The 12,360-nt window shown below is 54.8% G+C and overlaps 1 protein-coding gene and 1 long non-coding RNA gene across 4 annotated transcripts in view; one reads left to right on the top strand and one right to left on the bottom strand.

Annotated features, from left to right (window-relative positions):
- LOC118366611 (BCL-6 corepressor-like) overlaps positions 1-12,360 on the top strand; it is a 96,158-nt gene that overhangs the window by 69,388 nt on the left and 14,410 nt on the right. For all 3 annotated transcript variants that reach the window (XM_052493278.1, XM_052493276.1, XM_052493277.1), the window contains 4 exons: positions 561-904; positions 1,467-1,742; positions 11,249-11,415; positions 11,873-12,018. In XM_052493278.1, the coding sequence (XP_052349238.1) occupies positions 561-904; positions 1,467-1,742; positions 11,249-11,415; positions 11,873-12,018 (933 nt within the window). The remainder of the gene's footprint in view (positions 1-560; positions 905-1,466; positions 1,743-11,248; positions 11,416-11,872; positions 12,019-12,360) is intronic.
- On the bottom strand, positions 6,559-8,377 carry LOC127915027 (uncharacterized). Its single transcript, XR_008089886.1, has 3 exons — positions 7,696-8,377; positions 7,072-7,656; positions 6,559-7,032 (listed from the first exon to the last, which is right to left on the bottom strand). It is a non-coding gene; the product is annotated as an uncharacterized LOC127915027 (long non-coding RNA).

Here is a 12,360-nt window from a genome sequence, read left to right as displayed (position 1 = left end):
CAGGGTCTCTGTCTCCTCACCCCTAACCGTCAGGGTCTCTGTCTCCTCACCCCTAACCGTCAGGGTCTCGGTCTCCTCACCCCTAACCGTCAGGGTCTCGGTCTCCTCACCCCTAACCGTCAGGGTCTCGGTCTCCTCACCCCTAACCGTCAGGGTCTCGGTCTCCTCACCCCTAACCGTCAGGGTCTCGGTCTCCTCACCCCTAACCGTCAGGGTCTCTGTCTCCTCACCCCTAACCGTCAGGGTCTCTGTCTCCTCACCCCTAACCGTCAGGGTCTCTGTCTCCTCACCCCTAACCGTCAGGGTCTCTGTCTCCTCACCCCTAACCGTCAGGGTCTCTGTCTCCTCACCCCTAACCGTCAGGGTCTCTGTCTCCTCACCCCTAACCGTCAGGGTCTCTGTCTCCTCACCCCTAACCGTCAGGGTCTCTGTCTCATCACCCCTAACCGTCAGGGTCTCTGTCTCCTCACCCCTAACCGTCAGGGTCTCTGTCTCCTCACCCCTAACCGTCAGGGTCTCTGTCTCCTCACCCCTAACCGTCAGGGTCTCTGTCTCCTCAGTTGGATTACTCCCTTTGACCCAGCAGAGGGACAGATCGGGCCCCCAGGGGACCTTGATGGGACCAGGCTGTGACCGGGGATCCAAGGAGCCCAGGAGAGGAGGGGTGGCGGTGAAGACTGTGGGTCAGTTCCCCCTCCCCTCTGCCCCCGAGCCCCCCACCGGAGACACCGCCTCTCTCAAGCCACGCCGTCATGGTGACATGGACAAACCCAAAGGCAAGCGGCCGTGCAAGACCAAACACACCAGCCAGAGGGAGAGAGAGATGGAGCGGAGGAGAGAGCTGCTGAATGGCGCCAGCAACCAGCACGTCAGCACTGATCTGGGAGCAGCTCTGGTGGACAAGGTGAGTGGCTGTGTCAGCGTTCACAGATTCCAGATTTAACAGGCTGGAAGGGTGACAAAGTGGATTGCGGTGGCAAGAGGAGGGAGGAAGAGAAAGAAAAAAGTAGTAGGGAGGAGAGAGGGAATAAGACCGAGCGAGAGATGAAATACCTTTACAATGTTTAAGAGGGCTGCTGCTTCTCTGACCCTTTCCTGCCCTGCAAAACCCTGTGTGTGTGTGTGTGTAAAACAATGCCAACACTGTGTACGAGCGTTCTTTACATAACGAGAAAACCCTGGAGCATTTCAGCAGTAGACTTGGCAGTGAACACACACACACACAGGAATGTGGCAGCCGCAGCAAATCATCTGAAGCGTCTGATTTGCAAAGGAAAAAGAGGTTGTTTTCTGCTCTCACCTCGCCTGGATAGTGACAGCTGCTCCGTCTCCAATTCCACTGGGGGTAGACACACACGTTATCGGAGGGTACAGCTTTGTCTGTGAGTGAGCAGTTGTTTGTATGTGAGTAGCTATTTCTTAATTGGTATGTGTGAGTTCTTTCTAACCCCTCCTCCCCCTGTCAGGTCAGTGAGCAGTGTGCTCGAAGGAAAAGACCCTCTTCTCCCATACATTACATCAGCTCTCCGGTCAAGCCCTGTTCCCCTGCAACGGGGCCCCTCTCCCTACCCCCCCAGGTGAATGGCAGTGGGACTGTCCCACCGGAGAAAGCAGGGGCGAGGAGGGCACCCCCTGCTGAACCTCCTGTGGTGCGGCCCATCCCCCCAGAGGCAAGGAGACTAATCGTCAACAAGAATGCTGGAGAGACGTTGTTACAGAGAGCTGCACGGCTCGGATACGAGGTAAGACAAACTCTCTCTACCTCTGTCTCCTCTCACCTCTCTGTCTCCTCTCACCTCTCCTTCTCCTCTCACCTCTGTCTCCTCTCACCTCTCTGTCTCCTCTCACTCCCCCTGTCTCCTCTCACTCCCCCTGTCTCCTCTCACTCCCCCTGTCTCCTCTCACTCCCCCTGTCTCCTCTCACTCCCCCTGTCTCCTCTCACTCCCCCTGTCTCCTCTCACTCCCCCTGTCTCCTCTCTTCCTCCCCCTGTCTCCTCTCACTCCCCCTGTCTCCTCTCACTCCCCCTGTCTCCTCTCACCTCTCCTTCTCCTCTCACCTCTGTCTCCTCTCACCTCTCCTTCTCCTCTCACCTCTGTCTCCTCTCACCTCTCCTTCTCCTCTCACCTCTGTCTCCTCTCACCCCCTCCTTCTCTCCTCTCACTCTGTCTCCTCTCACTCCCCCTGTCTCCTCTCACTCCCCCTGTCTCCTCTCACTCCCCCTGTCTCCTCTCACTCCCCCTGTCTCCTCTCACTCCCCCTGTCTCCTCTCTCTCACTCCCCTGTCTCCTCACTCCCCCTGTCTGTTCTCTCTAACTCACTCACTCGCTCTGTCTCCTCTCACTCACTCACTCGCTCTGTCTCCTCTCACTCCCACGCTCTGTCTCCTGTCTCCTCCTCCTCACTCGCCCTGTCTCTCCTCCCCCTGTCTCCTCTCACCTCTGTCTCCTGTCTCTCTCACCTCTGTCTCCTCTCTGTCTCCTTCTCCTCTCACCTCTATGCTCCTCTCACCTCTCCTTCTCCTCTCACCTCTGTCTCCTCTCACCTCTGTCTCCTCTCAACTCTCCTTCTCCTCTCACCTCTCCTTCTCCTCTCACCTCTGTCTCCTCTCACCTCTCCTTCTCCTCTCACCTGTCTCCTTCTCCTCTCACCTCCCCCTGTCTCCTCTCAACTCTGTCTCCTCTCTCTCCCCTGTCTCCTCTCACCTCTGTCTCCTCTCACTCCCCTGTCTCCTCTCTCCCCCTGTCTCCTCTCACTCCCCCCTGTCTCCTCTCACTCCCCCTGTCTCCTCTCACTCCCCCTGTCTCCTCTCACTCCCCCTGTCTCCTCTCACTCCCCCTGTCTCCTCTCACTCCCCCTGTCTCCTCTCCTCCCTCCCTCCCCCTGTCTCCTCTCACTCCCTCCCTCCCCTGTCTCCTCTCCTCCCTCCCCTCCCCTGTCTCCTCCTCCTCCCCCCTCCTCCCCCTGTCTCCTCTCCTCCTCCCCAGCCCTGTCTCCTCTCTCCTCTCCTCACTCCCCCGCCCTGTCTCCTCTCTGTCTCCTCTCCTCCTCCCCCCCCTGTCTCCTCTCCTCCTCCCCTCCCCTGTCTCCTCTCACTCCTCCCTCCCCTGTCTCCTCCTCTCCTCCCTCCCCTGTCTCCTCCCTGTCTCCCTCCTCTCACTCACTCCCTCCCCCTGTCTCCTCCTCTCACTCACTCCCCCCTCTGTCTCCTCGCTCTGTCTCCTCGCTCTGTCTAAATAAGCTCTGTCTCCTCGCTCTGTCTCCTCGCTCTGTCTCCTCGCTCTGTCTCCTCGCTCTGTCTCCCCGCTCTGTCTCCCCGCTCTGTCTCCTCGCTCTGTCTCCCGCTCCTCGCTCTGTCTCCCCGCTCCTCGCTCTGTCTCCCCGCTCCTCGCTCTGTCTCCTCGCTCTGTCTCCCCGCTCCTCGCTCTGTCTCCTCGCTCTGTCTCCCCGCTCCTCGCTCTGTCTCCCCGCTCCTCGCTCTGTCTCCCCGCTCCTCGCTCTGTCTCCCCGCTCTGTCTCCCCGCTCCTCGCTCTGTCTCCCGCTCTGTCTCCCCGCTCTGTCTCGCTCTGTCTCCCGCTCTCGCTCTGTCTCCCGCTCCTGTCTCCCGCTCTGTCTCCCAGCTCCTCGCTCTGTCTCTCCTGTCTCCCGCTCTGTCCCCGCTCCTCGCTCTGTCTCCCGCTCTGTCTCCCCGCTCCTCGCTCTGTCTCCCCGCTCCTCGCTCTGTCTCCCCGCTCTGTCTCCCCGCTCCTCGCTCTGTCTCCCCGCTCCTCGCTCTGTCTCCCCGCTCTGTCTCGCTCTGTCTCCCCCGCTCTGTCTCCCTCGCTCTGTCTCCCCGCTCTGTCTCGCTCTGTCTCTCCCGCTCTGTCTCCCGCTCTGTCTCCCCGCTCCTCGCTCTGTCTCCCTCTGCTCTGTCTCCCGCTCCTCGCTCTGTCTCCCGCTCCTCGCTCTCTGTCTCCCTCGCTCTGTCTCCCTCTGTCTCCTCGCTCTGTCTCCCGCTCTGTCTCCCCGCTCCTCGCTCTGTCTCCCGCTCTGTCCCCGCTCTGTCTCCTCGCTCTGTCTCTGTCCCGCTCCTCGCTCTGTCTCAGCTCCTCCCGCTCTGTCTCCCCGCTCTGTCTCCCCGCTCTGTCTCCCCGCTCTGTCTCCCCGCTCTGTCTCCCCGCTCTGTCTCCCCGCTCTGTCTCGCTCGCTCTGTCTCTCCCGCTCTGTCTCCCCGCTCTCCCGCTCTGTCTCCCCGCTCTGTCTCCCGCTCTGTCTCGCTCTGTCTCCCCGCTCCTCGCTCTGTCTCCCCGCTCTGTCTCCCGCTCGCTCTGTCTCCCCGCTCCTCGCTCTGTCTCCCCGCTCCTCGCTCTGTCTCCCCGCTCTGTCTCCCCGCTCTGTCTCCCCGCTCTGTCTCCCCGCTCCTCTGTCTCCCGCTCTGTCTCCCGCTCTGTCTCCCTGCTCTGTCTCCCCGCTCTGTCTCCCCGCTCCTCGTCCTCATCTGTCCCCGCTCTGTCTCCCTGTCTCCTCGCTCTGTCTCCCCGCTCTGTCTCCCTGCTCTGTCTCCTCGCTCTGTCTCCCCTGTCTCCCGCTCCTCGCTCTGTCTCCCGCTCTGTCTCCCTCGCTCTGTCTCCCCGCTCTGTCTCTCCCGCTCTGTCTCCTCGCTCCTCGCTCTGTCTCCCGCTCCTCGCTCTGTCTCCCTGTCTCCTCGCTCTGTCTCCCCTGTCTCCTCGCTCTGTCTCCTCGCTCTGTCTCCCCGCTCCTCGCTCTGTCTCTCCTCGCTCTGTCTCCCCGCTCCTGCTCTCCCCGCTCTGTCTCCCCGCTCTGTCTCCTGTCTCCCGCTCTGTCTCGCTCTGTCTCCCGCTCCTCGCTCTGTCTCGCTCTGTCTCGCTCTGTCTCTCCTGTCTGTCTCCCCGCTCCTCGCTCTGTCTCCCCGCTCTGTCTCCCTCGCTCTGTCTCTCTGTCTCGCTCTGTCTCCTCGCTCTGTCTCCTCGCTCTGTCTCCCGCTCCTCGCTCTGTCTCTCGCTCCGTCTCCTCGCTCTGACTCTCCTCGCTCCGTCTCCTCCTCTGTCTCTCGCTCAGTCTCGTCTCCTCGCTCTGTCTCTCCTCGCTCCGTCTCCCTCTGTCTCCTCGCTCCGTCTCTCCTCGCTCTCTCTCTCTCGTCTCCTCGCTCCGTCTCCCCTCTCCTCCTCTGTCTCCTCTCTCGCTCGTCTCCGAACTCCTCGCTCCGTCTCCTCTCTCTGTCTCCTCGCTCTGTCTCCTCTCTCTGTCTCCTCGCTCCGTCTCCTCTCTCCTCGCTCCGTCTCCTCGCTCCGTCTCCTCGCTCCGTCTCCTCTCTCCTCGCTCCGTCTCCTCTCTCCTCGCTCCGTCTCCTCGCTCCGACGGCTCGCTCCGTCTCCTCGCTCCGTCGCCTCGCTCCGTCGGCCTCTGTCGCCTCTCTCTCGCTGCCCTCCTTTCGCTCTCTCGCAGCCCTCCTCACGCTCTCTCGCCGCCCTCCTCTTGCTCTCTCGCCGCCCTCCTCTCGCGCTCTCTCGCCTCCCTCCTCTCGCGCTCTCTCGCCTCCCTCCTCCCTCCTCTCGCTCTCTAGCCTCCCTCCTCTCACTCTCTTGCGCTCTCTCGCGCTCTGTCTCCTTCTGTCTGCTCTCTCGCGCTCATTCTGCTCTCTCGCGCTCTGTCTGCAGTACAATAAAAGGGGAAAATATTGAATCATCTGTAGCCTCATGACATCAGTTGAAACAAACTCAGTGCATGCACACACTGCCATTGAAGATGCAATCACCTGTATTGGGAATTGGCCTAGGCTCAGAGCTCTACATTAGAAACATTCCTTGGTAGCACTGGTGCACCCAACTAGAAAAATGTAGGAGCACCAGAATGTTCAAAACATTATTATTATTTTTTTTGATTGATATGCATTCTAGATACCCTCGCTTTTTATTTCTCTCTTCCACCCTCGCTTTTTATTTCTCTCTTCCACCCTCGCTTTTTATTTCTCTCTTCCACCCTCGCTTTTTATTTCTCTCTTCCACCCTCGCTTTTTATTTCTCTCTTCCACCCTCGCTTTTTATTTCTCTCTTCCACCCTCGCTTTTTATTTCTCTCTTCCACCCTCGCTTTTTATTTCTCTCTTCCACCCTCGCTTTTTATTTCTCTCTTCCACCCTCGCTTTTTATTTCTCTCTTCCACCCTCGCTTTTTATTTCTCTCTTCCACCCTCGCTTTTTATTTCTCTCTTCCACCCTCGCTTTTTATTTCTCTCTTCCACCCTCGCTTTTTATTTCTCTCTTCCACCCTCGCTTTTTATTTCTCTCTTCCACCCTCGCTTTTTATTTCTCTCTTCCACCCTCGCTTTTTATTTCTCTCTTCCACCCTCGCTTTTTATTTCTCTCTTCCACCCTCGCTTTTTATTTCTCTCTCTTCCACCCTCGCTTTTTATTTCTCTCTCTTCCACCCTCGCTTTTATTTCTCTCTCTTCCACCCTCGCTTTTTATTTCTCTCTCTTCCACCCTCGCTTTTATTTCTCTCTCTTCCACCCTCGCTTTTATTTCTCTCTCTTCCACCCTCGCTTTTTATTTCTCTCTCTTCCACCCTCGCTTTTTATTTCTCTCTTCCACCCTCGCTTTTTATTTCTCTCTCTTCCACCCTCGCTTTTTATTTCTCTCTCTTCCACCCTCGCTTTTTATTTCTCTCTCTTCCACCCTCGCTTTTTATTTCTCTCTCTTCCACCCTCGCTTTTTATTTCTCTCTCTTCCACCCTCGCTTTTTATTTCTCTCTCTTCCACCCTCGCTTTTTATTTCTCTCTCTTCCACCCTCGCTTTTTATTTCTCTCTCTTCCACCCTCGCTTTTTATTTCTCTCTCTTCCACCCTCGCTTTTTATTTCTCTCTCTTCCACCCTCGCTTTTTATTTCTCTCCCTCGCTTTCAGCGTTTAAATGGTAATGAGCAGAGACTGGGTGGATGTCTTCATCTCTCTCTCTCTGGCACATGGGCTCAGCCTCATGTTACACATGGCTTCTACCTACATGCTGCTCAGCCTCATGTTACACATGGCTTCTACCTACATGCTGCTCAGCCTCATGTTACACATGGCGTCTACCTACATGCTGCTCAGCCTCATGTTACACATGGCTTCTACCTACATGCTGCTCAGCCTCATGTTACACATGGCTTCTACCTACATGCTGCTCAGCCTCATGTTACACATGGCTTCTACCTACATGCTGCTCAGCCTCATGTTACACATGGCTTCTACCTACATGCTGCTCAGCCTCATGTTACACATGGCTTCTACCTACATGCTGCTCAGCCTCATGTTACACATGGCTTCTACCTACATGCTGCTCAGCCTCATGTTACACATGGCTTCTACCTACATGCTGCTCAGCCTCATGTTACACATGGCTTCTACCTACATGCTGCTCAGCCTCATGTTACACATGGCTTCTACCTACATGCTGCTCAGCCTCATGTTACACATGGCTTCTACCTACATGCTGCTCAGCCTCATGTTACACATGGCTTCTACCTACATGCTGCTCAGCCTCATGTTACACATGGCTTCTACCTACATGCTGCTCAGCCTCATGTTACACATGGCTTCTACCTACATGCTGCTCAGCCTCATGTTACACATGGCTTCTACCTACATGCTGCTCAGCCTCATGTTACACATGGCTTCTACCTACATGCTGCTCAGCCTCATGTTACACATGGCGTCTACCTACATGCTGCTCAGCCTCATGTTACACATGGCTTCTACCTACATGCTGCTCAGCCTCATGTTACACATGGCGTCTACCTACATGCTGCTCAGTCCTTTACCACTGACTTATAGCCTGAAGTGTATTGCTATTTCTGTTTGCGTGTGATGCTTAGCTTTCCTCCTCTCTGTGTTTATCAGTGCTGAGATGTCCCTGCCGCTCCCGTCCACCCATGGATCACTCTCTGGCCCGGGCACGCGTACATACAGCACTGTTGTGATGTGTGGCGTGATGATTCTTGTGTAGATGCTTGTAACATGTCTGAGTGATGCATTGATTGCAGTTGAGTGCAGGGAGCATTCTAGAGAGGGAGAGGAGGGAGGAGGAGCATCTCATTTTACTGTGGAGGTGTGTGTGTGTGTGTGTGTGTGTGTGAGAGAGCTGGTGTTCTCGAGGTGTGCTCCTCTGTCTCGCAGCGATATTAAACAAGGAGGTTTAACGTTACGCTTCCACCACACACACACACACACACACACAGCAAGAGGAGTCTTGGACCTTAGGTAGACTGCGGAGTCCCTCTCCAGTTGGCAGAGCTAGGAGTTAGTTGACTTAGCTCTTCTATCCTGCTTTCTCTCTGTCCTTTTTCTCTGTCACCCTCCTCCTTTTCTTCTCTGTTTTTCTCATCTCCAGTCTTCCCCTTTGTCCTCAGTTCTCTCCTCCTGCTCTCAGGGAGAAAGTGTGTAATAATCTCTTGGAGTAGACAGCGGTCCAGAATTAGCATAGAAATGGACGCTTGGAACCTCAGCCTAGGTTTAGATGAGCCACTTCTCTCTCAGTGGAGGGCTGTTAAGGCCTTTGTGCGTGTGTGCGCCAATTCTCTCTCTTAGAATGAACACCACGGTATAGACCCACACTACCGGAACCAAACTGTGCAATCATTCTGCTCCAGAGTTCCCACACAGCACAGCGCTAGTGAGGTTTTATTTAAAGCATCATGTCAGCTCTATCAGGTTGGTTAGTAACCAGAGGGGATGAACACTAACTGGAACCCAGCCCTTTCTGTGTTCCATCTCTCATTGTCATAACCATATACATGGTTTGTTCCACTCTGATCTATAGAGCCTTCAGAAAGTATTCACACCCCTAGGCTTTTCACACATTGTTGTTACAGCAGGGCATGTTCTCACTGGCCTACACAGAAAACCCCATAATGTCAAAGTGGAAATCGACATTTTTACAAATTCATTTAAAATGAGAAGCTGAAGTGTCTTGAGTCAAGTTTTCAACCTTATGGCAAGCCTAAATAAGTTCAGGAGTAATAACAAGTCTCATAAATTGCATGGACTAATAATAGTGTTCAACATTATTTTTGAATGACTACCTCATCTCTGTACCCCGCGCACACAATTATTTGTAACGACCCTCAGTCAAGCAGTGAATTTCAAACTCTGATTCAACCACAAAGACCAGGGAGGTTTTCCAATGGCTCGCAGAGAAGGGTGTTAGAAAAAAAAATCTGACACTGAATATCCCTTTGATCATGGTGAAGTTATTAACTACACTTTGGATGGTGTATCAATACACCCAGTCACTACAAAGATACAGGCATCCTTCCTAACTCAGTTGCCGGAGAGGAAGGAAATTGCTCAGGGATTTCAATGAGGGCAATGGTGACTTTAAAACAGTTACTTTATTGGCTGTGATAAGAGGAAACTGAAGATGGATCAACAACATTGTATTACTCCACAATACTAATCTAATTGACAGAGTGAAAAGAAGGTACCCTGTACAGATTTACCCTGGGCAAATCCAACACATCACTGAGTACCACTCTTCATATTTTCAAGCATGGTGGTGGCTGCATCATGTTATGGGTATACTTGTCATTGGCAAGGACTATGGAGTTTTTTAGGATAAAAATAAACGGTATAGAGTGAAGCACAGGCAAAATCCTAGTGGAAAACCTGTCTGCTTTCCAACAGACACTGGGAGATGAATTCACCTTTCAGCAGGATAATAACCTGAAACACAAGGCCAAATGTATATACCCTGGAGTTGTTTACCAAGATGACATTGAATGTTCCTGAGTGGCCTAGTTACAGTTTCAACAGAAATCGTCTTGAGATCTACAGTAAGACATGAAAATGGCCGTCTAGCAGTGATCAATAACCAAATTGACAGTTTGAAGAATAAAATGCAATAAAATTCCAAATGGTGTGCAAATATTGTACAATCCAGGTGTGCAAAGCTCTTAAACTGTCAATTTAAGAAGAACCCAGGAAGACTGACTGCTGTAATTGCTACAGAAGGTGATTTGAACATGTATGGACTCGGGTCTGTAAATACTTATGTAAATGACGTATTTCATTTGCAATACATTTGCAAAAATTTATAAAAACATGTTTTCACTTGTCATTATGGGGTATTGTGTGATAATCAATTTTGAATTTGGGTGTAACACAAGAAACAGTGCCTTAAAAAAAGAATCCACATGATCTGTGTGTTGTGATTCCGGGCAGGCAGACGGGCGGGTAGGCAGACTGACGCAGGCAGGCCGAGCGTCACACGTACACAGGCGCAGGCAGGCAGGCAGGCATGCCGACTGGCTGGCGGACGCACGCACGCACGCAGGCAGGCTGACACGCGCTGGCTGGCTGGCGGACACGCACAGGCTGGCTGGCACGCGGACACGCGCGGGCTGGCTGGCACGCGGACACGCGCTGGCTGGCTGGCTGGCTGGCTGGCGGACACGCGGGCTGGCGGGCTGGCGGGCGGGCGGGCGGGCTGGCTGGAGCGCGGGGGCGGACTGGCTGGAGAGCGCGGGGCGGGCTGGCGGGCGGGCGCGGGCTGGCTGGCGGACGGGCGGGCGGGCTGGCTGGCGGACACGCGCTGGCTGGCGGGCGGGCGGACGCTGGCGGGCGGGCGGGCGGACACTGGCTGGCGGACACTGGCTGGCGGGCGGGCGGGCGGGCGGGCTGGCTGGCTGGCTGGCTGGCTGGCTGGCTGGCTGGCTGGCAGGCAGGCTGGCGGGCGGGCGGGCGGGCGGACACTGGCTGGCTGGCTGGCTGGCGGACGGACACGCGCAGGCTGGCTGGCTGGCGGATGGACACGCGCAGGCTGGCTGGCGGACACGCGCAGGCTGGCTGGCTGGCTGGCTGGCTGGCTGGCTGGCGGACACGCGCTGGCTGGCTGGCTGGCGAGCGAACGGGCTGGCTGGCTGGCTGGCGGGCGGATGCGGACACACCCAGGCAGAGCGACGCACGCAGACAGGCAGAATGACGCACGTCGGCAGGCAGGCAGAATTACGCATGCAGGATACACATGGTATACACCGTCCGTTCCTTCTCCACAACAAGAAATTCTAACAGATAAAAATAGGAACATAAGGTAAATGTCTCCATAGAATAGAATAAACATTTTAGTTAGACCAGCTCTAGTTTTGGATTCTTGCTGTGCTGTTGTGTGTGTGTGTGTGTGTGTGTGTGTGTGTGTGTGTGTGTGTGTGTGTGTGTGTGTGTGTGTGTGTGTGTGTGAACACACTCATCCGTGCCTCCCTCCCTCTGTCCCCTGCAGGAGGTGGTGCTGTACTGCGTGGAGAACCGTGTGTGTGAGGTGAACCACAGGGACCATGCAGGCTACTGTGCCCTCCACGAGGCCTGCGCCCACGGCTGGCTTTCTATAGTCATACACCTGCTGGAGCACGGGGCCGACATCAACTGCAGCGCACAGGACGGCACCAGGTACACACACGCACAATGCAGTATACACACACACACAATGCAGTATATACACACACAATGCCATATACACACACACACACAATGCAGTATACACACGCACACACACAAAATGCAGTATATACACACACACACAATGCAGTATACACACGCACACACAATGCAGTATACACACGCACACACACACACAATGCCGTATACACACACACACAATGCCGTATACACACACACACACACACACACACACACACACACACACACACACACACACACACACACACACACACACACAATGCCGTATACACACACACACACACACACAATGCAGTATACACATACAATGCAATATACACACACACACAATGCAGTATACACACACACACAGACTCAGATGCAGAAACACACACGCGTGCGCGCACACACAGTTTTTCCTATTACATGAATGTGTGTGTCTGTCCAGGCCTCTGCATGACGCGGTGGAAAATGACCATCTGGATGTAGTGCGGGTGTTGCTGTCCTACGGGGCTGACCCTACCCTGTCCACCTACTCCGGCCGCGGTCTGCTCAAGATGACCCACAGCAACAGCATGGAGCGATTCCTCACTGGTCAGTCACTCACTACTATACTGCTGCTCTACCCCTCACTGCTCAATCACTCACTACTATACTGCTGCTCTACCCCTCACTGGTCAATCACTCACTACTATACTGCTGCTCTACCCCTCACTGGTCAGTCACTCACTACTATACTGCTGCTCTACCCCTCACTGGTCAGTCACTCACTACTATACTGCTGCTCTACCCCTCACTGGTCAGTCACTCACTACTATACTGCTGCTCTACCCCTCACTGGTCAGTCAATCACTACTATACTGCTGCTCTACCCCTCACTGGTCAGTCACTCACTACTATACTGCTGCTCTACCCCTCACTGGTCAGTCACTCACT

Source organism: Oncorhynchus keta, chromosome 34 (genome assembly GCF_023373465.1).
Source record: "Oncorhynchus keta strain PuntledgeMale-10-30-2019 chromosome 34, Oket_V2, whole genome shotgun sequence".
Taxonomy (NCBI): Eukaryota; Metazoa; Chordata; class Actinopteri; order Salmoniformes; family Salmonidae; genus Oncorhynchus; species Oncorhynchus keta.
The sequence above is the reverse complement of the archived record's forward strand: the minus strand, read 5'-3'. Positions and strand labels throughout refer to the sequence as shown.